This window comes from Andrena cerasifolii, chromosome 3 (assembly GCF_050908995.1).
Source record: "Andrena cerasifolii isolate SP2316 chromosome 3, iyAndCera1_principal, whole genome shotgun sequence".
In the NCBI taxonomy this organism is placed as follows: domain Eukaryota; kingdom Metazoa; phylum Arthropoda; class Insecta; order Hymenoptera; family Andrenidae; genus Andrena; species Andrena cerasifolii.
The window spans coordinates 20,838,041-20,863,941 of record NC_135120.1 but is presented as its reverse complement, the minus strand read 5'-3'; the positions used below and the strand labels follow the sequence as shown (position 1 = coordinate 20,863,941).

General features: G+C 47.8%; 1 protein-coding gene across 3 annotated transcripts in view; it reads left to right on the top strand.

Moving 5' to 3' along the window:
• The first annotated feature begins 10,089 nt into the window (after nucleotides 1-10,089).
• The window catches only part of Toy (paired box 6 protein twin of eyeless), a 50,440-nt gene continuing 34,628 nt past the window's right edge, over nucleotides 10,090-25,901 (top strand). For 2 of the 3 annotated variants that reach the window (XM_076808064.1, XM_076808062.1), the window contains exons 1-2: nucleotides 10,090-11,051; nucleotides 18,005-18,305. In XM_076808064.1, the coding sequence (XP_076664179.1) occupies nucleotides 18,293-18,305 (13 nt within the window). In that variant the 5' untranslated portion in view covers nucleotides 10,090-11,051; nucleotides 18,005-18,292. The remainder of the gene's footprint in view (nucleotides 11,052-18,004; nucleotides 18,306-25,901) is intronic. The other variant, XM_076808065.1, reaches the window with a different exon arrangement.

The following is a 25,901-nucleotide window of genomic DNA, read 5'->3' as shown; positions in this document are numbered from 1 at the left end:
GGCAGATATCTACCCAGCGGAGCAGCATCCTCCGCGATGCTGTTGCGGATCGCAGCTGTGTGCATCGGATTCGGGCTACCTAATTTTCGAGAAGGCGGTCGGAGAGGGCAGAGGGGGACAGAAACCACCTGGAATCCCCGGGATCAGGGGAGTGAGACTATTCGGATGCGCCCAGCCGTACAACGAGCCGCCAGGGTATAAGGGATGCTCTCCCATCCTGTCCTTGTCGCTCCTGAAGGCCCTTCGGGACTCTGCGCCGTGCACCGCGCTCTCCAGCCTCTGGACTACCACTTTTTATAGTGCGGTGTACACGAATATACATATAACTAATACCTACCCTCCTGCCGAGCCACCCCTGGCACGAAGGGTACGGGCGAGACTTAAACACCAGGATACTTACCGCATGTTGCCATAATGAGTCGACCGTGGATAGGGGAGTCGGATCGGCGATGGAAGGGGCGCACCCCCACCTTGTTACCATCTTTTCATTGAACTCCGCAAAAGGCGGCCGATGCCTCGAAGAGAAAGATTAAAGTGCCGCGATCCGCGGCAGTTCGTTTATCGGACCGCCTTTTTTTTCTCTCCTTTCATCCTGCTTCTTTGCGTCTCTTCCACCTTCTGCCTCTTCCTCAAACGGCGCGCGCATGTCGGCCCAAGTTGCAAAGGGAACGACAAAGTCGTCAGAGGAGACGCGGTGAAGCCGCGGAATATTCTTTTCTCGATGTGGCGGGCACATTGATCAAACGATCTTTTAACATTGTATTATAGGTACTGTGCAACGTTAATGGAAGAAGACCTTACAAATCGAGCGAAATATGGAAACAAACATTTTTCCATAAATCACTTCTAAAACATTTCAAAAATATATTCTCAAAGTTATAGGTCGAAATTCAACTCCGTGTCGATAATATGTATAGCCTGGTGAGTCAACGAGGCTCCGAGCGCCGAGCTCATCTAAATCGCACTTTAAGAGGAGGACACTTTATAAATCAACTGAAAAATTTAAAAAAAAATCCATAAACCGCTCTTAAAACGTATAACAGAACAAAGATCCTTTGGGTTTGTAAATATATTTATTAATATATTTATTAATATATTTATTAATATATTTACAGAATATAATAAATATATTTACAGACCCAAAGTTACAGAGCGAAATTCAAGCACGCCTCCGAGCGCCAAGACTAAGGTGAATATCCCAATTTCTGCTCATGTCCCCATTTCTGCTCATTTCGTATTTTTCTTATTATTATATGCGTTACGTTTGTACTATAGTTGCAAGAAAATAATTCTAAATTATTTAAACATCTTTAGTTTACAATATTTCTCAGAATATGAAGCACAAGGTTTAACCAAATTATTAATTTTAACCACTGGGTTTAAACCAATATAACGGGAATCACACCTAATTGTTTGAAGTTCCATTTTTAAAATATACAATTTTTTACACCATTTGTGGTGTATATTCTTACAATTCGTACATAAATTGAAAAAACAAATTTATTGGTCTGTTTCACATAACTACCAGAGACGCTACAACCGGCGCCGTTTTGCATCTGCAAAAGAAAACTATTTCAGATACTGCTCTGTTTCCTTTGTATGTGTTATAATTTTACCGTTATAAAAAATTTTGTTTACTTGTTATAATGTTAAATAAAGTAGCCTTAAAGTTCCGAAAGGATTAGCGCATTGGTATATTCGCAAAAAATTCCTAAAAACTGATACAAAAATAAGTCGTTTATACGGGCTTCTCCCCTTAAACAGTTACATCAATTCAACAACTTTGGGTGAATTTGCATGGGGTTCAGGACTGAAACGCCTTCCTCGAATCCATCACTCCTATCCAAAGTATCGAAAAATGTTTACTTCATTCTCAGCGTTAGACAGCGTCAGACTTCGTGGAAGATGAAAAAAAGAAGAGCACTTGGCGAGCAGATATTTTATTTATGAAAAGGATCACGTTTACATACATACTACATACATTCGCTGGAGAGCATGTGCCTATATACCTACATACACCCGGTTAGCTTGTATCAAACGATACGTCGCCGTGATTATTATTGCTACCTACATATTGCGTTTTCTGCCTCGCACACGGGCCCGGTAAAATGTATTCCTCTGACGCGCATACCGACGCGTACAAGGGTTCGATCGCGGTTTGGCGAGGGGTTGGAAAATCGGGCAAGAGGGATGAGCAGAAGGGGAGGGGGGGGGGTATATTTCGGGAGCAAGGGCGGACCAGTGAAGGGAAAACATGGTGGCCACTGGTTGCGGCATTCATCAGAGGCGGTACTCTGCGTATACCTTTTCAGATCTCCTCTCTCTTCTCCTTTCTTCTCCTTTTTTGTATCCCTCCATCGTTCACGTGTGCGCCGGCACAGCACACGGGGCGCTGCCTTTGCCCGGGGGGATTGTGAGAAAAAAAACTTTCCATTGAAAATATTCGCAATAAAGGGACCGCCTCCGTCGGCTCCTTTCACCTAATGTTCCACGATGCCCGGGGAAAAAATCGCCGGTTTGTATTTACACCTACTTTCAGCTACTTGGAAACGCATTATCGCACTCTTTCTCTCCGGGGGCGCAACGGGCCGCGCAGCCCTCTGAAAAGTTCCACGATTCCGAATTTAGCGGGATCCTCGCGTAGCGCTGCATTGTGTCGCTTGCACCGCCAGACGAGATAATAACTTCTCGATGAAAGATGCGGCTAGCCTCCTGTCGCACGAATAAGCTCCGTTGCATCCACATGCCCACGACCATAAATCGAGTGGGCACTCAATAAACACAACTATCTTAAGTAGGTATTGGTACCTACGCAAGATTCCTTCAACCCTGACTATTGATTCGTTCTCCAAAATTCAGAGCAACGCTAAAGTCAGGGTTGCCACCTTATCACCATATAAATCCCGGAGTGCCACACATTCCACCCCGGAGATTCGAATATAAACCCGGAAATGGAAGAAGCAAAAAAAGTTTTGTTCTCGAATATCCGGAAAACAAATAAGCAATTCTTTTGGGCTCAAACAATTCAGAATTTAAAAGTATCTGTTTTTTTTTCATTAATAACCTTTATCTTAATGTATAAAGCAGAAAGCTGCTATATGTTTCTGTGCTTGTCTGTCGCCTAAAAACTTTCGAACGATAAACTCTGGGATCACGAAATGTGCCTCAGCTTATTATTTCTGACTACTCTAGATTAATGTGAACATTTAAAAAAAAAACAAAAAAATATTTCTTATGAAATCGGAATCTAAATTTCGGGCGAAGACGAGTAGTAAAGCTAGTTGTGTATAAAATTGATACCACTGTATTGGGAAATATTGTGAGAGCGCCATCTACTAAAGTAAGCTCTGTAATCGGGTGAATCGCGTTACAGGACTGGTGTCACACAAGTATCGAAATATTGCAATAGTGTTTTTGTCATTAAATAGTCTGTTAAATTTTACAAAATCGATCATCAAACACTCGAAATTCCCAATACTGCCAATAATACGTGACAACTAACCCGAATAGACTGCTTTAATTTTCGCCACCAGATGGCGTAGCGGAAATAAGAAAATGCCAATAATAACACAATTCTTATTATCTCATTTTTTTCTACAACCCGGAGATTTTTCCAGTGTAACCAGTGATTTGCTTCAAAACCCGAAGTCTTCGGGCGAAAACCCGATAGGTGGCAACCCTGACTAAAGTGCTGGAAGAGAACCTCCCTTCGTCTTTGACGCAATTGCACGTATCGTGCTATAGCATGTTCCTACTTATTGTTAGCATTCGCAATTGGCAATCGCGGAAAGAGCGTTAGGAATGTATCCACAGGATGAACTGTGGGCTGTAGTGAACAGGTGAGCGCGAAACGGGAGCAGCAGAAATCACGGAGAAGCGACTTTTAATTGCGGAACAGAGGGGGTGGCGGTTCCGCCGCCGCGCCGCGACCAAGGAAAGAGGAGAAGCAAGAGGGAGCGGCACGGATCAGAAGCACCACGGATGTTTTCAATTACATTTTACATCACTCCCCAAGAACGGTGTCTGATTACACCGAGATGTCGGGGAATGGCTGGTTGCCGCAGAATGCACTTGCCGTTTCGGTGCCGCGCTGCGATCCGCAATCGGCCGAGGAGCAGGCTCACCCTCAGCGAGTCTTCTCCTTTTCTCGAAATGTCGTCGGCCGACGCACGCGTCCGACCCATCCACTCCCTTCTGGAAACACGCCTTTCAGTAATTCGATACGTCTTTTTATTCGGCTAGGCGACCGACTTTTGCTCCCTGCATCCTCGGCGCTGCAGCCAAGGGAGCCGTGATTCATTCCTCGGCGCGAGTTTGTTTTGGCTCGGAGCTTTCGAGCGATTCATTACGTAAACTTGTGGGGAGAGGCACACGTCGCGGAGAAGGTTCTTGAACGAGATTAATATAAAATGAGAATTCTAAGATTTGCAAGTGTTGTACTTTATTTAACCCTACAGCGCGCACCTAAATTAGAATTACGCTGGGTCTCACCGGACCCATATCTCCAGATCTATGTAAGCAGAAATGCAGGGATACATTGAGGGAACAAATTTTTAAACTGCGCGTAATCTATTGCGCTTAAATCTTTATTAAGAAAGATATTTAATAACGAAATGGAATGCTGAAGAAAAATAAGCCCCACTGTGGGGTGAAATGGAGACGTTCAGAAGGTTTGTGAATAGTTTCAACAGCACTGTCAACTTTAAATCTACCCAGAACAATTTGCCACAGCAACCCACAAAAATTGAATTGCAAAGGCAATCTACGCTCATTATTTTGCCACGCGAAAGCAGCCCTGTTTCGCGATACTTTGTCCCATTGACAAAGCGTCGCGACATTGTATCACACCGTAATCGGGTTTTTGAATAAACGCGTCTCGGTATTATATCCGGGGGATCGGACGCTGGAAAGCCGGAGATGAACGATCTATTGTTTACGCGGATAATCTTATTAACGGCACGTTAATCTCCGTGTTCCCTCCGATGTTCAAACAGCCGCCGGTTGCAGTTCGTTAACTTAATGGTTATTATTAGGATGGAACACGCAACTCGTAAACGCTCCGGCGCAATCCGGATAAGCCGAAAGGCGATAAAGAGAGAATTGTAAACGCTCCGCTGGAAAATGTTGCCAACAATACATCGCCGGGGCTTCCGTTCGCGTTAATCGTTCAAATAATACCGTCGAATATGAGATTCGCCTAGTTGGAAGCACCGATACGCACCGCGCTTTATTCTCGATAATAGGGCCGCGCGGGGGATGCGCGCTCGCGGAAAAAAAAGGGTACTTTTCAGCGCTCGTGAAGTGTCGCGCTACCTCCGCTCCCTAATATAATCGTAACGATGCCACGTATAAACGCAAAAAAATTCGCGCAACGGTCGGCGACTGGATGCAGCTTTTGTTCCATTCACCCTGCAGCGCAGGGGATCGTCAATAGCGTCTCGTAATTACCTATGTTTAGTTACGTCACTTCTTTGGCAGCGCGTGCAGTGTTCTAAGGGTGTTTCCAAACGCAACAAGTTACCCGAGTCGAGGAATAATGAGGAACCACCGAGGCGTTAGCAGTGAAATCAATTTTAACTGCCCTTCGTCACTGATTCTATTAATCCTCGTGTTCCCCATGAAGCGAAGCCGGAAAAGTCGAGCGCGCTGAACGTCGACGGCCAGAGAAAGAATGAAAAATGACCAATGGAGTGTGAATTCGCAAATCCTTCCTGGATGTTGGTCCCGGCACCCCGAGCCTGGGTAGAAGTTTTACAGTGTACACGCTCGACGCCCTCCCTCCGATGTTCGACATCCGCGTGTCGCGGGGATCAGCGGACGTCCCAACGGTGCATGTCAGCGTCGCGCAACGAGCGCGTGGCACTCGTCGCTTTCGACTTTAACTAGATAAATCGAATTGTACGCGGTGGGTAAGCTGAAAGGTGCGCGAGAGGCGTGGCGAAACGGGCGGGCTGACATTCTGACAGCGATATGACTGTTGCACGTATCGCGGAAGCTATCTAATCCTACCGACACTTCCCTTGGAATGGAATTCTGATTCGATCGATTAACAATCCTTGCTAGGAGTAGATCCGTAGAAAGGGTCATTAATTGGTGGAAGATTCCTTGAGGAATTTTCCTCAGGAGACTGTTTAATCTACTACCTTTACAGTCACATAAGTAATGAGATGGTCATACGGGAGAGATGGGCAGTGACAGTATTTTTTAGAAGGAAACGCCAGATGGCGCTGCGTCCACGTGGGTACAAAGTGTTATAGACAAGCAACATTCTTAGTTAAAACTGTTGGAATAGAACGTTTTTTAAGGTTTGAAAATCCACTGTGGAAATTAAACTAGTGCTTCAAAATGTTTGATCTATATTTTGGTCAGCTTGTTTGTGTTATTTAGGGTAAAGGACACAATTACTGACACCTAACCAATTACTGTCACCTTAAGCTATTTTACTTAAAATAACGAATAAATAAACTATAGTGTATAATCTATAGTATAGGTTATAGGTTGAATTACATAATTCTTTTTTTGTATGACTTTACAACGTTTATTTAGTCGTTATTTTAAGTAAAAACAACAAAAGTCCTCTAAGAAAATAAAATTTGGCAATAAATGTGATTCCGTTCAAGAGTCTACCTTTGACATTAATAATTGCAGAGGATGCGGAGAAAATTATTTTGAAACGAAAAAAAGAAGATTGGCTAACAAGGGAACATCCCGAACTCGGAAATTAAAAAAATTCTGAAATTTTCATGATTATGTAAGAAATTTTCTCTTAATTACAACGCAATTTTTGTTCGTTACCCAAATTCACTCTAAGGGGGTGTAATTGACCCCCCTAAAATTCGGTTATTTTCCAATTTTGTGTTATAACTTGTGAATTGTCAAAAATTTTTTTAATAAATGATAGATCTAATAAAAAAGAAGTAACTTTTGTCTTGAAACTTTTTTTCTATGTCTTACAGTCGGCGAGTTATAACACAAAATCGAAAAATACCTGAATATTCAAGCGGGCAGAAACAAAAGTGGACGAAAACTAGAAAGGATCTGTGATAACTAGATAAGATCCACAACTTGTTAGCCTGAAAGGTATATACGCCTATCTCTCCCGGACATTAAGGGAGAGATGGGCAATGACACTTTTCATTTGTGAAATTTGTGTATTAAATAATAATTTTTCCTTTATTGATATTAACGGATATGTAGACAAAGTATTGAAGTTTTCTTCTACATCATTTTCGTTGCTTTATTTCAAATAGGTTGGCTGTAGGAGTCTCGAAAATATGACCATCTCACCCGGACTTACCCCATCTACGCGACACTTTCCACATTTCGAACTCCCCAGAAAGGATAAGCACGCGGAAGTTTCGTGAATCTCCTTCCATCGATCTCGCGTCCCAGTTACGGTCGCGAGGCGTTCCGGTGAGAAATTAACGCGCAAAGCGAACGCTCGGTTACGGGATCAGCGACCGAAATAAATGAGAAGTGTCGCTCAAACGTCCGGGTGTAATTACGCAGGTATATCTATTCGCCATTACCCGTTATATTCTAATCTAAGTAGTTATCTAGATCATCGTCCCATCGCCAGGAAAATCCACCCCGAAGAGACTAACTGCAAGGTGAAAGTAAGCTTTCGGCGAGCGTCCGCAGCGAAGCTGAAACTCGATCGGTTCACGGGCCAGGTAAACTCTCCGCGATCAGTTTCGATTAAACGCGCCGGACATCGAGATCGCGATCCTTGGGCGCCCGATGCGTGCGACACAGGGCAGTGGATCTTGCGGATCAGGCTGGTTGCGTTGATTCGCCCTCGACCGTAACCATCGGCGAAAAACTTTCCACCGGATGTCTCGGTGTGACGGAACTTTCGTTGAATGGACTGTGCGCGCGTCGCTGCTCCGAGGGACTCATCGATTCCCTTGCCTCGCCACCAATTACCTACGGATCGGCGATTAATTGCACACACGCTCGAGTACGCGTATTTAGTGTCGGCAGCGAGGATCGGCGCGTCCTTGGGCGGCCCTGTCTTCGGGGCTCTTCTCTCCACGCGAAGTTCGGGTGTCGCGTGACCAATCGCGCGTACCGAAACCAAGGCAGCGCCAGTTGCTGGTGTTCTAACTAAGCGCGAGGCGTTTGAGGGGAAAGGAACCTGGTTGCTCTTCGTTCGAACCGGGAGTGCGTCGGCAGCGTGGCGCGCAACGCTCCGCCGTTTCTTTGGAATTGGAGGATTCACAAGTGGACGTGATCTTTTAATTACCTGCCTACTCGAAGCGGTGCATCTTCTCCTGCAGCTTAAACGAAACTGCAACGCAGAAATGGATCGACGCGCCGAATAACCCGCGTAATCCGTGGGAAAAAGCTCGGGGGAGCAACGTACACGCACGTTGTGCATTCCACTCTTTTTACTGGGCCGCAAGTTTATTAGTGCTTGAATTGGCCCGCGGCCTGGAACGCGCGCGGTAAACAATTATAAATATTCAATATGATTAACAGTCGGAGAGGGGAAGGAAAAAACTGTTCATTATACACGGTAATTAATATTATATCGGGTATGCAGCGCGCGTGCTCATTACCGCGGGAATACCGCGGCAGCGGGACGATTGGCAGGGAAAAATCGAGCCACGTACCGCCGCCTCGAGCGCGCGAAAATAATTAACCCGAACGGCTTTGGCTGATTTTTTTCTCCGCGGAGCCGGAAAAACGGTCGCGGAAATTTATAGGCGAGCGAGCTCTCGCCGCGATCCATTATTATGATTCGTATCGGCGCTCCGTAGCTGTCGTTAATAACGATCCTCTTCTCCCGTTTTTATTTCGACGCGAACGCTCGGTCCTGGAATTAGCGCTCGGACGGCCCCGTCGAAAGGGAATTAAACGCACAAGTAATTGGAGGGTAATTGCTGCCACCTGTTTCGCGCGACGACGGATAAAAGGATGTCGACTTCGCGATACGATCGCTTCCAAGGAGCTTCAGACCATTAACGTCGAGCGTGCTCTTTATCCCGGGTCCTCTTAACGATCGTCAGTAACGTAATATTTAGATTGTACGCTTCAGTGGTGAGGTTACTTTCATTAAACGTGAAAAGAGGCTGGTAGACATATTTTCGTGCGCTACTGACACACTCGCCGCGTTCCTTGGCGAGACGCAGCCGTCTTGGTAATCGAGTAGAACACTGTAAACTGATCCACGAGTCCCTGCATCTACTTGGGTTCTTTTACACATCGGACAACCCTTCCGCGAGGAATCGCAGAAACTCTTAGGAAGACGCGACAGCGCGAGAAGATTAAGAAAGAGTACCATCTCCCTGCTACCGAGGCTTCTACATTAGCATACACGCTGCAACGGCAATCTTCGTTTCACCCCTCGCATCTCTGCTCCTCCTATCTGCTCCATTTTACACGCTCATCCCTTGCTCACGTTCGACTCCTAATCCACGCGTGTTCGCGTAGCACAAGAGAGCGGGACGCGGAGGAAAAAACGCGCAGAAAACAATGGGTGGCGAGGGGGTTGGAATCAGTGAGAGAGATGGGTGAAAACGGACAGCGAGCGAGCGAGCGAGCGACAGAGAGCGAGAGAGAGTGAGAGAGAGAGAGAGAGAGATAGCGTTGTGAAGCGAGAGTTGCGCGACACACGCGTCCGTACGAGATTCTTCTGGCGCACACACGCACGAATACGCGCGAGTACACACACGTGCACGCGACGCACTGTCCCACACACGCGCATACGTGATCGTCGACTTACCTCTTGGCGCAGAAATTCGAGCGGCCGGCCGAACACGGAGGCAGAGAAAAGAGGCAGGCGGATGAGGACGACGGCCGCGACGGCGTTGCGTGCGAGAGTGGCGTCGCGACGCCGGGCGTCGGCGTGCGTCGCGCGCCGTTCGGGCTCGCCGCGTCGCGCCGCCAGAACAATGGCGTCCCGCGGCTCGGTCCAACGACGAGCAGCACCGCCTCCAGCAGGCACCGCCCATCGGCCGAGCGTCCTCGTCGTCGAGACGCCGCGCGGCGCGGACGCCGCTGCGCCGCGACGATCGGGGCTCCGCTTTCCCCTCTGCCGTCCCGTCGGGGCCGGCAGGCTCGCATGGTGTCGGCGGAACGACAAAGCGAAGGGACCATGCCAACGTGCCGTGGCTCCACCCAGAGGCACGCTAAGTACGCCGAAACAGGACGCTCTCCCGTCGAGCCTGGCTCCCGTCGTCCGACGACTTTGCCCCGGCAGCGAGGGAAGCTCGCTCGGCTAGCGGCGAGCGAGTGGGACCGAGAGGGAGCGAGAGCGAGCGACAGAGAGAGCGCGCGCGAGAGAGAGAGAGAGTGAGAGAGAGAGAGAGAAAGAGAGCGGCCCCAGTTAGAGGAAGAAGGCGCGAGGGACGCTGGCAAGGGGTGGGGGTGACGAAATCGTGCGGCAGGGATCTTCGCATGAAGGAAGGCAGACTCTGGTGGTCAATCGGGCGCCGCGCACCGCAGCAGTGACGCGTCACTGCACCCCTGTTTTCCAGTCGCACGTGTTTCTTTCCTCTTCACCGACGATCGCGTCGAAATTTCTCCTGTCCTCGTCTCCTTGGTCAGCTCGCCGACGCGGGCCCCACGACCAAGCGATCGCGCCGGACAACGCGGACCACCGGCCCGAAAATAACCGCTCGACGGCAGAGAGAGAGTTAAAGAGTCGAGGAACCCGCGGAGCCGTTCCGTTTGACTTGCAACGCTACGCTGCAGCGTAACCGCTGACCGGGTCAGCATCACCCGGGGGACCGTGGTGCGTCGCGTCGCGCCGCGCCACGTCGCGTCACGTCGCCTGTGCCGATTCCGCAGTGTGGATTCCGTTCTCGGGCCCGCCCGTTGAACTGTGCAATTCTCAGTGATCAGTGAGCCCGGTTTTTCGTCGGAGACACGCGACGGCGCGGCGGCCCTGTCTCGCCTGCGAAGCCGAACCGAGAGGCCCCGAGAGTGGCATCGCCGACCGAGCTGCGTACGGAAAGTGCTGTGAACGTCCCGCGGGGACACGTAGCTGCGGATTGTGCTTTTAGCTGGTGACTGGATCCGGCCTGACCACGGCCATTCTCGACACGGTACGTTCCTTTCAATTTCAATCCAGCCACCGGGCCTCGAGATGTTGGAAAGTATAGACGCAGGAGGTAAACGGTTGTCACAGTGCTCTTCGTTGAGACATCCGCGAATTGGATTGGCCAGCAGCGCCGGAGTTTGTTAAGCTCTCTTCTTGCCACGAATTTTGTACAAACACGGTCACGCGAGGGTGACTAACGAATTGTGTACTGGAATGGTTGATAACGCATGCAAGCTCTATTTTGCATACTTCTTGCCTTATTTAGTCGCGGTGACGCGTTTAGTGTGTATCCGTCCTACGTCCCATTACGTAAATAGCTTTTTGCGCAGTGGGAAGCGATAGTAGTAATTGGCAGCTATTGGTAACGTAGCTATAGAATAATAATAGCTGTATAAACTGTAACTAGCAAACTGCAATCGCTCTTCCGCGAGCAACAAAGTGTCTCGGCAGAATTCGATTCGTATCAGTTTCATTGAGAAATTAAACGACTCCGCGTTTCACGGAATCAACCCATTGCTCGTTCCGAATCGACTTGGAAAGAATTCTACCCTGCGAATTCCGTCCGCCGTCGGCGGAAAACTAATAAACCACCCCGGATAGGCGTAATAACTCGAAAGAGCACGGCAGCGTGACGCTTAGTCCACAAATTGCGCGTGCCACAATGACGCTGTTAACACCCCGGTACCTCATTGTGATCGCGGAAAAAACGCTGTCAACTGAAAGTGAATTGCATCGGATTTGTCTCGTGTGGAGGGGCGTGATTAAATGACACGGCTCGGGATGCATTTGTTATTTGCCAGCGAAATCCACCGGGCATCCCAATTACCGCCGTGCAGCGTGTAGATGGTTATTCGCGGTGTACAACGGGATGTAATAACAGGAGTACCGTAGAAGTCGCAAGAGCCGACAGCACTGAGAATTGCCATCGAATTTTAGGTGCGAAAATGTTCTTATTCGATGTTCCCGAAAGTTGTAGACAGGTTCGTTCGCCATACGTTACAGTAGAATTCTGTGAGGATATCATGCAATGAATCTGTAAACTATTAGAGATGATATCGCGGTAAACGAGCGTAACACAATTGTGCCCCATTAAATAGTAACGTAGTCGAGGCGAGACACTTGGAAGAATTTATCCGTAAACATCGAGTTAGAGAATCTAATTAGCGCCTGTGCGAATAATGTTGCCTGTTAACAGCCGCGAAGGCGAGACTCTGCACTTCGCTCGTAACCTGTAAACAGCGTTCGCTCCCTTTCGTTACCGTCTTTCGAGAAGCGGCGCTCGTAGATCGATTTCAGACAGACGTTGTCTTCAGGTTGAACTATTCGTCGCGACCCTCGCTATTTCGCACTAATTGAGCGTTCCCGTCCGTAGCTATTTTCGGCTCATTATACTTTCAACATTTCGGAACGTCCCGCGTGCGCGCATATTTCCGACCGAACGAAACAAATTTTTGCCTTTATGAATAATTCATCCCCCGTCGACGCTCGAATTAGGGATCGCGGGGAACACGTCGCGGAACACCTGTCCGCCTTTATTATTTTTGCGCGTGGTCGAGGGAGGGAAGAGAAAAAAAAAGGAGAAGCATCGCGGCTCATTGAAAGTGATACAATCTCGGAAAATAACAGATGTCCCCTCGTCGCTCGAGTGCTCGACAAAGAAAGCCTTCCGCGTACCTCGGAGATTTCACGGAAAGCCCTTTGTTGTACTTGAAGCGCTCGAGGGCGAAGAGACAACCGGGTGCTCTCGTAGGAGATTTCGCCGATCCAAATTATTTACTAATTCCGGGCACCCTTTTCGACCTTCTTGTTAGTGGATTACAGAGGAACAGAAATTAACCTTCTGGATGCTGCGAGCCGTTGGTTGATTCGGCACGGTGCGTGCGTTGAGCACGTTTGGGCGTTGATGGAGTGTGCTTGACAAACGTTTATTGCGAGAATCCGCGCGTGGAGTATGCGTAGCGCGTTCGAGTCTTTGGAATAAAGGGACGCGTCGGATTAAGGGTGGAAAGAAGTGTGGTGCCGTGTAAATCAGATAAAAAGTAGCGACGAATAGAAGCAGTTAACCTTACCGTTTCTCTTCAAGTTACTTGGGATTCTATTTGCAATAGGAATGGTCCCTTTGGACTAAATTATTCGCACAGGGCTCGTTCCTCCAATTTCCTTGACGATCCACAGATCCGACGGCCACAGACTTAAACGAAGCAACAGCAAAACCACCCTCTTAAACAGAGAATACAGCAATACGTACCTTTATTTATCTTATTCCCCTAGCACGGAATTCTCAGGCATCGAGTTACTGCACAAAAATCCATCGCGTGTTTAACGACCCGCGTCTATCGCGTTCTATATGCGGCCGCGTTAATGAGGCCACAGTAATCTCAAGACTTTTCCAGCAAGCGTTTTTGCAAATCGAGCGTCAAGAATGTCGTTACCCAACGGCCGTCGTTTTCAGTCACGATCGTTTCCCTTTCTCCGTCGCAGCGTCGCGACGCGTAATTTTTCCACGCGATACACCCTCCTTCGGCGATATTAAATAATTTAATGCGTCGCGGCTTCTTCTGTGCTCGACACGGGGAAACGAAGGAACCGAGTATTAGTAAACTCGCCCGCAGGTTCGTTTAATTTCTGCGCTGGGGCTTAAGCTTGCCGTCATTCTCGCCGCGGGCGGTTCAGCCCTTAACTGGCGGAATAATGCATTTATTTCGGTGTCGATTGATTTTCTTTGCTAGCTGTGTTTTACCCTTGGACTTACTAGAGATCGATTAGGTATCCGGGTGAATTTACTGAAGAATTTTAAGGGTGGGTCTTGAAATTCTGTTTCAACATTGTCTTCGCTCGGAACCCACGACGCTCGCATTAATACTCCTGTAAAGTATCATTTTTAAAACCGCAAGGCATGGGAGAAATAGTAAGTTGGATGGAAAACGTTCGTTGCTTCCCCAACGCGAGCGGCGTTTCCATTGGAGCGACGTTAAAGTAAGTGGCTGTCCTTTTTAGCGCGACACAAAGCGATCCGCTCGGTCGTCGGGATACTAAACCCCATAATCAGTGGACAGCGGTACAGCTTGCATATTTCGATCGACTCGAATCGTGTATAGATCCATAGATCCCCCTGGCCCTTTGGTCGCCGCGTTCCCGGGCCGAGGATGAAAGGAGCTAATGATCTACGAAGCGGACCGAATGATAATTAACACTCGTCGTAACCGCGGCGTGATTAACTGTGCCGAACGAAATCGACGGTGGAATGCGCGCGTAGGTGAACGCCGCCGCTCGTCGACCCGCCTTCAGAAAGGCATTCTCGATCGCCGAAGAGCATACTTGTATTACTGCCGATGTAAACACGAGTCCAACCGCAAGTAGGTACCTCAGCTGCGAGAGTTTGAATTACACGCTCGTTGGTGGAAGCTTCTTCTTACCTTTCAATGGGACGGGCGTTTTTGTTCCATCATGCGCGCTCATCGATATCCGAACCGTCCATTTCGTTCGGTCCCTCGAGGTTTCTTCGTGGATGCTATTTAGGACGCGCGGAAGTCAATGGAGGATGCTAGACAAGATTTAATAACCACGGTGGCCCTGGCACCTCCAAAGACGGAGCGTTGTAAGAAGAAAAGAAAACTGAATTTTATTCTTTAAATAAATTTGTATAATCACCTACTTAATGAGCTTCATCGAATTTGCATTAAAAATATTTTTAACTATTCTACTCGACTCCCCCGAGATTAAATGCTGACCGCGCCACTCAAGGGTGGTATACTTTAAATTCGTTTAACTGTTAATAAGATCCACGTGCATTTACTCGATCGCGAGGGCCGAACTTTTAGATTTCTTGCGCGCCGGTCAAACAGAGAATTTCCAAAGCGACGGAGTAAAGTAACCAAACAAAAATAGAAGAACAGGAATTTGTAGCCTCTTCCGCGGCTTTGATTAATTCGCAAGCGTTTGTAACCGTTCGCCACACTTTGTGACGAGATTTAACATTTAACCTGTGTCCAACCTTGTGTACAGTGTATATAGAGCCGCGACTGTTAGATTCGGGAGTAATGTGTTCCTACTGCATGGGGTTGACAGTTGGTGCAAGCACGTACGACAAGCTGGCAAATTAGCGTTTCGCAATTTTCTTACCAAAGGCTGCCGCAGGAAACGAATTTCTTCGCTGGTTCTTCCGTCGATCTTGCAGCGAACGATAAAGATCGCGCGTTAAATACCAGGGCGGATAAATTCATGCGTGGCCGGTAGGTAATCAAGGCCAGCGAGAGAATGGAAAAAATTTACCGCCGACACGGCGATGTTTATTATTCGCCGCGGCGTTATTTATTTTCTGGTGCACTTTGAAATTTGCTTTTGGCGAACCAGGTTCCGACCTGGTGGTGCTAATATTTACCAGCCCTCTCCTCGCTTCGTGCCGCTCGCGATAATCCCCTGAATTATGTTCTTTGAAGCGGGTGCCGCACGCGTGGAAGGGCGCGCGAAAGAGCGTGCAGAAGAGTGTAGCGCCCGGGGGTTGGGACCAATCGAGTTTCCGTGATTTAACGGTGGCTTATGAAATCGGCTGCAACAATATCGAAAGTTATATTCCGATACGCCGGCTCCGCGCTTCGCCCGGAAACATTGATCTGCCTTTATGCGCGATCCTCTGGGGCCGTCGGCCGAGCGAAATTTTCGCTTCTTCCTTTACCAAACGCTTCAAAAGCGCGTTCGCTGTATCGCGATTGTAATATTCGATGAATTTATTGGGCGACGCGCGTACAACGCTTCCTGTCGCGCGCCGTGGAGTTTTCTAAATTTATTAATCCCGGCGATTTACGAGGATAAGAATTATTAATTTCGGAACGAGTGTGCCGCGTTAACAGCTTCATCGCTACTGTGTTGCCTCTCGCTGCGTTTCGCTGGATGCTCGCTGTCGACAGGCTCGACACCTTCACCTTTCTCGACCTTCCCGTCGCATTGCGTGCAACGGTAGACATCATCACGGTTATCAGTATGCAACATCCTGGTTTTAATTAATTTATGCATGCCCCGGCGAGAGTTAGAAATCGCGCGTGCGGCCGTTTTGCAACGACACTCCGCGATGCTCCTTGGCCAACAATTTCCATTGTTCGGGAGGCGTCGCGACGGTTAGGAAATGATTTTCACCAGATGACGAAAGGGATCCACGCAGGCTTTCGATGCTCGGCTGGAAACTCTTCTTAATCGGCTTATTTAACGCGTGCACGCGCGAACGACTCGCGGAATAATCCCCCGGCATCGGCGAGCCTCGAAATCAAGCTCGAGCGAAAGAAATCGCTCGGACGCGGTTCTTTTCATCCGCAGTTTAAACCATCGGACCACTTGACACGTAATACTTGCGCCGGTGACGCGCGAGTTTAACTCCGCGCGCCCGAGGTCGGAATGAAGTTTTAACGAAAGACCCGGGGGAAGGACGTAGCGTTCACCAACATGGCGGCGCGCCGACAGAAAAACGGCATTCATTGGTACACGTGTCGCGGTGTTTGTTTTTGCCCCGCGGAAAGAGCAGGCTGCGGGATGTATATTATTTACGATAAAGCAGCCGCCGAAAGAGAAATCGTGCTCTTTGTCGGCGGCTCCTCGCAGCCCTTCGAAATGCAAGTAGCACCTGGACCTTTCCGGGAAAGATATCTCCATGATGAAAATGGAATATATACAACGTTTCGTGCAGCACAAGGTTATAGAGTACCTACTTCGGAACGGAGGAATCGTGCGAATAAAAATGATCTCCTTTGTACTCGATATCCCCTGTCGCACTAAGGGTTAACGTGTCCCAATTTCTGCTCATTTAAGAGGTTACTCGTCATAAAGAAGGTATAAAAAATTTGTTTGTGATCAAAATTTGTAGAGTAATTGATTAATTCTTTAATAATAAATCAACCAGTCGAAAACTATTTAAGAAAGATATTTCAAGACGTTTAACTTCTAGTAATTTGTAATTAAATATAATGCTCTAAATGTCCGTATTTCTGCTCATATAATATGTTGCCTTTTCAGGTTAAAATAAGTTACATCTCTTATGCAGATGTTTTATAACACAACAGTAAAGCATAAAATAATGATAAACAAAAAATAAAATGCCTTCGAATAGAAATAGGGATTACAGCATATATTGAATTGTGAGGTTAAGTTACTTAAATTTTGGGGAGTAGAAATGCGGACATGACGGTGATTCACTTGACCCTAAACCTGATCACCTGTTTTCTACTTAAAAAAATTAAAAATAGTAAAAAATCTACTTCCAGAGCATGATACGGTATCTGTTTTTGTTATTAAATAAAAACCTTTAAAACTATTTTCTGCCCAATTATCGAATACCAATAGTGACGCTGTTCCTTAGCACAACCAGCTAAAACACGGCCGAAAAATCATGAGTCTCTCATTTTAAAAGTTTTTCGTTGCTCATGCTGCACTTTGATTAGCCCCAAGCTCGTGCAACACTCGCGTAAATGTTCAAATAATTTAAAATTATTTTGTTGCAACTATAGTACAAACGTGACGCTTATAATAATAAGAAAAATACGAAATTAGCAGAAATTGGGACATTCACTTTAGAAGCTCCTTTGTTCGATAGAACTCGACACGCAGCCATTGCGGAGCAACAATTTGTTTGCAAATCTTACGCATTAGCCTCGGTTTCTTTGCAACTCCCTACTATTATTACCACCGCGAGGTTGTAATTCCTTCCTCCTCATCCAATTCTCGGTTTCTCCAGTGGTTCATGTATAATTCTATTTTATTAACTGGATGGATGCACCTTCGCTGCGTATACGTGCATTTAATCAGCGATTAGCATATAAAATTCTAAACAAGATTCCTCGGTGCAAGCGTTGTTCAACCATTCCAAAGAAAAAGTTTCCTCCCTCGTGTTCGAAGGGTAGGCGAAGGGTAGGTTAGTTATCGCAAGACTTGCAAGTGGTCGATGACTGGTGATTGACCTTTAATTTTCAGCACTGTGTTAGCGTGGCCGGAGGTGGCGGCGGCGGAGGAGGAGGCGGTGACGGAGGAGGTGGTGGAGGCGGCGGCACGGTCGGCAGCGGTCGGCTGAACCTGCATCTTCGTCCCTGCGGAGGCGGTGGCGTCATCGGCGGAAGTGACAGCGCTTCGGATTACCCGCCAAGCGCTGCGGCAGTGCGGAGCCGGGAAGCGGCAGCGGCGGCGCTGCACGCGGCAAGGACCCTGTTGGGCGCGGGGGTGGCTAACCCTTGCTCGCCCACCCCCGAACCGCCCTTCTGGAAGATGCCACATAAAGGTTGGTCCGAGCACTCTGCCTCTTTGCGCCAGCAAAGAAATCCCGCGGTCGCTTTTTCTTTCGCTCAAATTCTCACGACCACGCTTCGGCCATGCTCCTTCGAGAGTCCTGAAACTTATACTGCAACCGCGATTCGGTTCTCACTTCGGTGCTTCCCTTTTAAAATCTGTCATTCTTTTCCTGTCGTGGAAAGAGATCACTCTGTTCAGTATGATCACACTTGTTGAAGGAGCGCGGCTGTTGCATGCCGGTACTGTGGATTTGTTGGTTGGTTATCGCGTTTATATAGGCTTTCCTTCTATAAAAGCACTCGGACAATTTGTCTCGTGAAGGAGATAGAAATATAAGAGCTCCGGGGATTGCTGCGCCTCAGAGACTTCCCTGGGCAGATCTAATCTTCGCAGAAGACAAAGGGGGAACGGAATAGTTAATCGCGAAGCCTGAGAAACTGAAAGGTGGCCGATTATCTGTCGTTCGGATACTGTGTCTGCGCGGATCCAGGACCTTCGTATCTCGTCGTCTGTGCTAATAGAAGGCCGTTACAATGCGGTCGAGCGTCGGTCGCCTTTCGTATTGTCACCGATCGTTAACGTCAACTCCGTACCGTGTACCGTGAAACCCGATCCACGAGGGACCTTTTTTTCCTTTTTATCGATACAGCCGGGGGACGCGCGATGCCTCGTATCTTCGGGATGGATTTCGAGTTGTATCCAATGCGTGACGAGGGGACAGCTTCCCTGAATTCGTCCAAACCTTGGCACGAACGACAAAGCGCCGACAAACGAGGGGCAAGTTTAATTTTCCAAACCACTTTCCGACCACCTAGAAACATCGTTGCATAGCGGATAGGTGGATAGTAAGTACATCGAGGGTTGTGAACTCCTTTCCTGCTTCACTACTTATTCACTTGCTCGAATTTTACACTTGCCTCGAGACCAGAAGACACCGGGGTCTGGGTCAAGGGTTTTCGTATTAAGTAGTTTGAACTTTGAAGCACGGAGTACGCGCAAAATTATTGGTCCGTCGCGGGAATATAGCGCAGCCCTTCCTAAACGCGCGCCTCAATTTACATCTCGTTACTTTGGCGTTGGCGTGCAGCCTGTTGGATGGTAGGTGGTATTCGGATCGTCACCGCAGCCTTCGGCGAAATTTGTGACCTTCGCGATGAGTTATACGAGGGTCAAGCGACTACGTGTACGCTTATGGGCTTAGGTGGGGCTCGCGGTTACCCCCGGGGGTTAGCCAGTAACCCGACACGCCTTTCCTTGGCTTCTGTCGGGCCAACAGCCCCTTCGCCGTAGTCTCGACGACGAAGGGTGGCGCCTTTTACCCCAAAAACCCTCGGACGATTCGGTGGCACGGAACCCCGACTCTACAACACTCGGCACAATCGGCTGTAGGTATACCGTTTCGGGTCAGGTTGGGTCGGCCGTCGGGTTTAATAAGCGAGCGCCTACACCGCCAATTTGTCTCTTTCTTTGTGTACGTTCGCTCGGTGGTGAGGCTAAGTACGTGTATACGCACGTGGCGTTATAAGTGGACGTTTCATAGCGTGGTATTAATCATTCAGTGATTAAGAGTCCATTTTCAAGATAATCTCTTGTCTTTTGCACTGCGAGTGTTACGATGAATAGGCTTCATCGTGAATTTCGTCACAGGTCTTCCGCATTGCAAGTCAGACCCCAACGTCACTTGTATCTCCACAAAATTACCTTTTTTAGATCACACTGCATCATCTTCTGCTTCGATTATCCGTAAATATATAAACTCCACATTTTACTTACAACTTAACGTAGAACTTATATAGAAATAGAGTGGCCATTTGCTATAGTAAGTGTAGAGATTACAAAATGTGTCCGAAGGAAGTGAGAGCGTATGGCAGAAAGTCTTGTTGCAGGAAATTTAAATGCTAATGGTAATTCAGCGAAAATGAACGAAGAGATCCAATATTTTGACGCACAATTTATTGGTGTTGGAATAAATTAATTTAGTATGTTTATTGGTGAAGTAAAATATAATTAATGGGAAACTAATCAAATTAATAAATAGAGTGGCAACTACTGTGGATTTGAAAGTATCACGAATGTCTATCACAAAAGGTTGAAAAGAATCAAGGGAGATGTGTTTTCAGCGTACTTTCTTCACTAGTGTGACTTACTCTAGATTGCAAGCAATCCGCCATAATTTTCTTAACTCTTAATGCTATGTCTTTTCACAAATTTTGTCGATTTACCTTATTTGACAAATTTCCAGGAACTTGTGCGAAAGAAGATGCTTCTCTGTCTATCTAACCTTTTAAAAATTTTGACGACTACTTACCTTGATAATTGAAACAATAATTCAGTGTCCTATTTAAAAATTTTTTACAACTTACCTTATTTGACACTTGGCAGGTTATGAGTCATTGACGTTACGTTTGCCTTGACAGGTGTGCTTTCTGTCTGGCTGTCACGTGACAACAATTTCTTACGCGATTGGCCGAAACCTTCGTCGAATGAACGACGTGCCTGAGAGACAGTTACTTACCCCTTCATGTTCTCCTTTTGCCCACACTTGACGATGGACAAAATCTCTTAACATAAAATTCGGCAAATTGCAACTTTGCATCGAAAAATCTCAGCTCATATGGCACGTAGGAACAAAACGAATACGACTTTTCTAATGTAAATCAAACCCAAGCTATCCATTAAGACCACTCAAAACTTGTTCGGATCAACCATTATTGAGATTCGATAATCGAAGGGTTCTTCCAAATCCTGCTCGACGTAATATAACCACGGCCGTCTCGCGCTGCGCATGAACTTGGCGCGAGACACTGCCGTGTCTCTTGATTTAGGCATTTGCGCTCTTCGTGCACAATAGTCATTCGAAAAGCCCAGCCACACGGTGTCATCTTTCCAGAGATGTTCATCTGGAACACGACTGATCCCACCTAAAAAAAAAAAAACTCTCGTATTCCACGAAGCAACGCGCTGCAGAAGCCGCGGAACGAATTCCCCTTCCCGCGGAAAAACAGCTTCATTCCCGTGGCAGCATAAATTATGAAGGAACGGGGAGAATCTCGAGATGTATTACGAGCGATATCCTATTGCCTCGGTCGCGGATAATCCCGCACCCTCGACATTTATTGCCCCTTGAAAGCCAGGGCGCAGGTAATCTCTGCAGTCTCGGCTGGCACGCGAGCCCGCACGAGCTCGCCCATAACCATTAACAAATCTTGTAGCCTAGCACGAAATAAAGTGCTGCTCCCGTGAATCGGCCGTTTGATTCCAATAGCTAGCGGGAGGGGGGCTTTTATGGCGGGAGGGAGCCAGGGCGATGGAACAAGAGCAAGTCGAGGTGGGACGGGAGACGAGAAAACCGTGGAAGAAAGAGGGTTGCTCGTGCCGCAAGGGTATTGTCGGTTTCCTCTGCACAAGCTATCCGCGATGCTCGAGCAGCGCTCGTTCCAAGGGGTGGAGAAGCTCTCCTCTGTACACCCTCTGAAGCCGGTATTATGATCACGTGTAGAAGGTAATACGATCTGGCCAAACTTGGGATAAACATACACACCCCCCTGTCGACGGCGCGCGCGCTGGTGGTGGAATCAATTTTAACGGACCGAAATCGTACCGGATTATCAGATAGAGGCGGAGGCTTAGATTCGAGGGCTCGCGGCAATGCAAACTGTGACTTTCATCGGTGCTTGTAATCAGTTTGCCGAATGGTATATTCGTGGAAGAATGGGGTGGGATTCGAGGGTGCAGGACTCCGGTTCCCGTTCCGTTGAATATTCTAACTGGCTCACGGGGGCGTCCTATCGACTGTTGGCTTTCACAAAGAAATGTATAAACGTGGCACGTCTCTTCTGCTTTGTGTTTTAATTAAAAAGGAAAACAGAAGAGGTGCGGGAGGTATCAGGTCGTCCTGAAATTACCCGGCGCGCATTTAAATAGCAATTACGTTACCGTTAGCGACTCGGCAATTATAACTAAGGGGCGACAAGAGGAAGTGAGTGTAATCGGGCGACTGCTAACGTCGACGCCCCGCGGTTTCCGCGGTTTCACAGTGAAAAGCGACGAAGACGCGCGCGACGCGCCTTGCGGCTTTAATAATAAGAGGCGCCGGGTAACGAGTATACGCCGTTAGGATGGCGTTGCTTTCGCTAATTCAACGCTGCTTCCTAACACTGGCCGTAATGAATTCGCCCAGAGGAGGCGGAAGCGAGGCTGAAGAGGAACGCCGGGCGCAGAGAGAGAGCGAGAGAGAGAGAGAGAGAGAGAGAGAGAGAGAGAGAGAGAGAGAGAGAGCACGGGAAGGGCCGGGCGGATAAGGAGCAAGCGGTTAAGAGACGCGTAAGAGCATCTCTCGCTCTTGCTCGCGATTCAACTCATTGCAGAATATGTATATGCGCCGCACGCCATCTTTGATGTCGCGGTAGGACGCGTTCGGATGAAACTCTTGCGGCATCCTCGCGGCGTGGATTTAGCCCTCCCTCCCCCGAAATGCTCTGAGCGGGTTGTCGACGGGCGCGTCCTCCTCTCCGCATCCCTCCTCGCTCTCCTTCACCTTTCGAACCCGCCGACGACGTGATAATAACGTTTAACGGGAGTTACCATTTTCCGCGGATAAATAGAACTCGCGCGCGGGGATTTGCCTTCGTTTCCTATTCACGCGGCCGACGAGAATGGAAGGGAAATATTTTTCCAACGGAGCGCGGAGTGTATATTCTCGACGGTAGCCTGCTAGCACTCGTCCTCTCTTTGCTCAAATGAGATTCCGCTTGTTACGCCTTTGAACGTCGTTAAGTCACGGAACACCGATTTCCGAACTGTCGAGCTTTGAAGAGACTGCGCTGTAGCTTCATAACGTGGGTGGGGAGGGCGAGAAAAGTTGAATTTAATTTGCAGCTTCTATTTGCCCCGCGAGTTCGTTGAATACGGGAGGATGCCGGGATGGAAGGGAAGATCGCGGAGATTTCGAAATCTTCTTTCGATATCATAAAGTGCGATAAGTGATTATTATGCTGAACGGTAATTTCTCCTGCGAAGTTTCCGTCCGTATGAACCAGGGAAAATAACTGTCTCAAACAGTTATGTATCGGTTCTGACTGAAACAGTTATGAAGAACCGATATTCTGAATAACTGTTATTAGGAACCGAAATTTCTGACTATATCGATTTCGGTTACGGTTCTACAGAACCGATATTATATCGGTTATAACGGTTCTAGAATCGTTATTTTTTAGGTTCTAAAACGGTTCTGGAATTGATTCTCGCATCGATTTTACAGGAATTGAAATAAGTAGATATCACGCTTACAGATTACTGTATGTTAAGAATTTATTTTCAAGAAATATTTCTAAGAAATTAAATAATCTACAATTTTGTTACGGTTTAAGCGTATTACTAATATATCATTAACCAGGTTTCCGCTCATTCTCGAGCGATGCGGAGATAAAATAAATTAATAAAATAATTACTACCGACTAGTAATTTTATTAGAATTTCTAATTGAAGTTGCTTCGAAAAATTCACTTCACAAATGAGACTTGTGTATCCTGCGACAACCAAATCAGAAACGATGTTTCTATTTTATCGCACTGTTTCAACAACACAATTTCTTATTATCTCATTTTTTTCTACAACCCGCACATTAGTAGAAAAAATGAGATAATAAGAAATTGTGTTATTATTGGCATTTTCTTATTCCCGCTACGCCATCTGGTGAGACCGGAGACCGTAACCGAAATCGATATAGCCAGAAATTTCGGTTCCTTATAACAGTTATCCAGAATATCGGTTCTTCGTAATTGTTTCAAGAACAGAAACCGATATCATAACTGTTTTAAACCCCTGGTATGAGCGCATAATGAACGTCAACATGCATCTCGGAGCCCCCTCGAGGGCTTTCCGAAACATTCCTCAGCCCCGTTTCACCAGGGCTCGAAGAGTTCGCGTGTTTTTAACGAGAACAGCACTTTACATCGGGCTCGAGTATCGCAATCGAACTCTGCACGACACTCGGCCGGGGTCGGGTGAAAACTCGTTACATCCGGACGGATGCCGCTGGAAAACGCGCCGCGGCTAATTACCCGCATAATATTATTGCGTCCCATTAGACAGACATTCTGACGCAAACTTTCCGTCATCGCTCGGATGCTGGAGTGGAGCATTAGCCGGCTCGCCGACCCCTTTCCTTTTCTCTTATCGGATAACGATCAATCGCTGTTCTTTCCCAGCCGCCATTCTGCCAACCCGAAACAGTTGTTCTGCTCCCACCCCCTGGGGAAACTGCACGTTATTACGTGGTGCATTTCGGAGATGCAAAATCGACTGGTTCCGCCCGCGGCGCGGGTTGCAAGTCAGCCATTTCTCCGCGTCGTTAGAGAGGAAAATATTTTCGCGCAGGGGTGGAAGGTTTCGCGGCTCGGTTTACGAGCGGCCGTTAGTCTGGCGCGTTCTACCCGTCGGCAGAAACCGCGACTGAAATAAAGAACGCTGTAAACGGAACACGGATATCACCTAGGAGGTCGCGAGCTACGTTACGCCGGCTGAAGGAACAGCAGTTACCGCTGGACGCGTTGGGGTATAATACCTAATGCGCGGGCAAGGTCTGCTGCAAAAACGTTTCAAAAGCGGATTCTGTCGCGAGCCGTGGATTTTTCAGAGTGCCGTTTTTATGCGAACAGAAGTTTCGGGCAAAGGACGTTTCGCGCGTGATGCGTCACTGAAATTGGTTAGGTAATATTTTAGCTCCGCTGGCTGCTTCGAGCTTTTGTTTTCGAATGTGTTACAGGGAGGGAACTTGGATGTTTCCTTCAACGCTCGACTGTTCCAATAATCGACCTATCCGGATCATCGAACCCGTCCACGAATAGAGCTCGGAATTGCGAGTAACTCGGACGTAAAACCAGAAAGGCAGAGTCTACTGTCGAAAATTATAGGAAAGGATATTCGAACCATAGAATTTCCTTCTAGCGTGTAATTATTCTACCAATTGAGCCGTGGAAAACGTGGACAAAATCGCGCGTGAACTAAACACGAAGGCAAACTCTATCTCTGGAAATTGCAGAGGTAGACACCGAAGCTTGAATCATTCTCTTACCGCACAATAACTGCTCCACGGATTGATCCATCCATCCAGGCGACGAGCTCCTTCCCTTAAACCTAACATCCAGCGGAACCTTCCTCCGTGCCAACCCCGTCGACTCCCATCTCCCAGGAAACCCAAGAAGCTTCAAGTTTGAAGAAGAATGTTTTAAGTCGCTGTGCGACACACGCGACGTATTCTTCGCGGAGGATCGAAAGTAGCGTTTCTCCCGTGAATCCGTGGTGCAAAGGGACTGGTTAATCAGCGCGGAGCGTATTTGTATGCGTTAAATGCCGGGCAAGTATTTCCACGCTTAAAGAGAACGAAATGGCAGAATTTTCCCACTGCCACCCCTCTTGTCTAGGGCGTAGTAGCGTTAGGAACGTCGGGTTCAGGGGGTTGTTTGGCGAGGGTGGTCGGCGGCGGGTTCGCGGGGGCTCCGGCGGCAAGCAGGGGTTGGTCGGCGAGCGGGGGTGGACGCTAGGAGCAGGATGAAGAGTAGGGCGGTCGGGGGTTGCGGAGGGC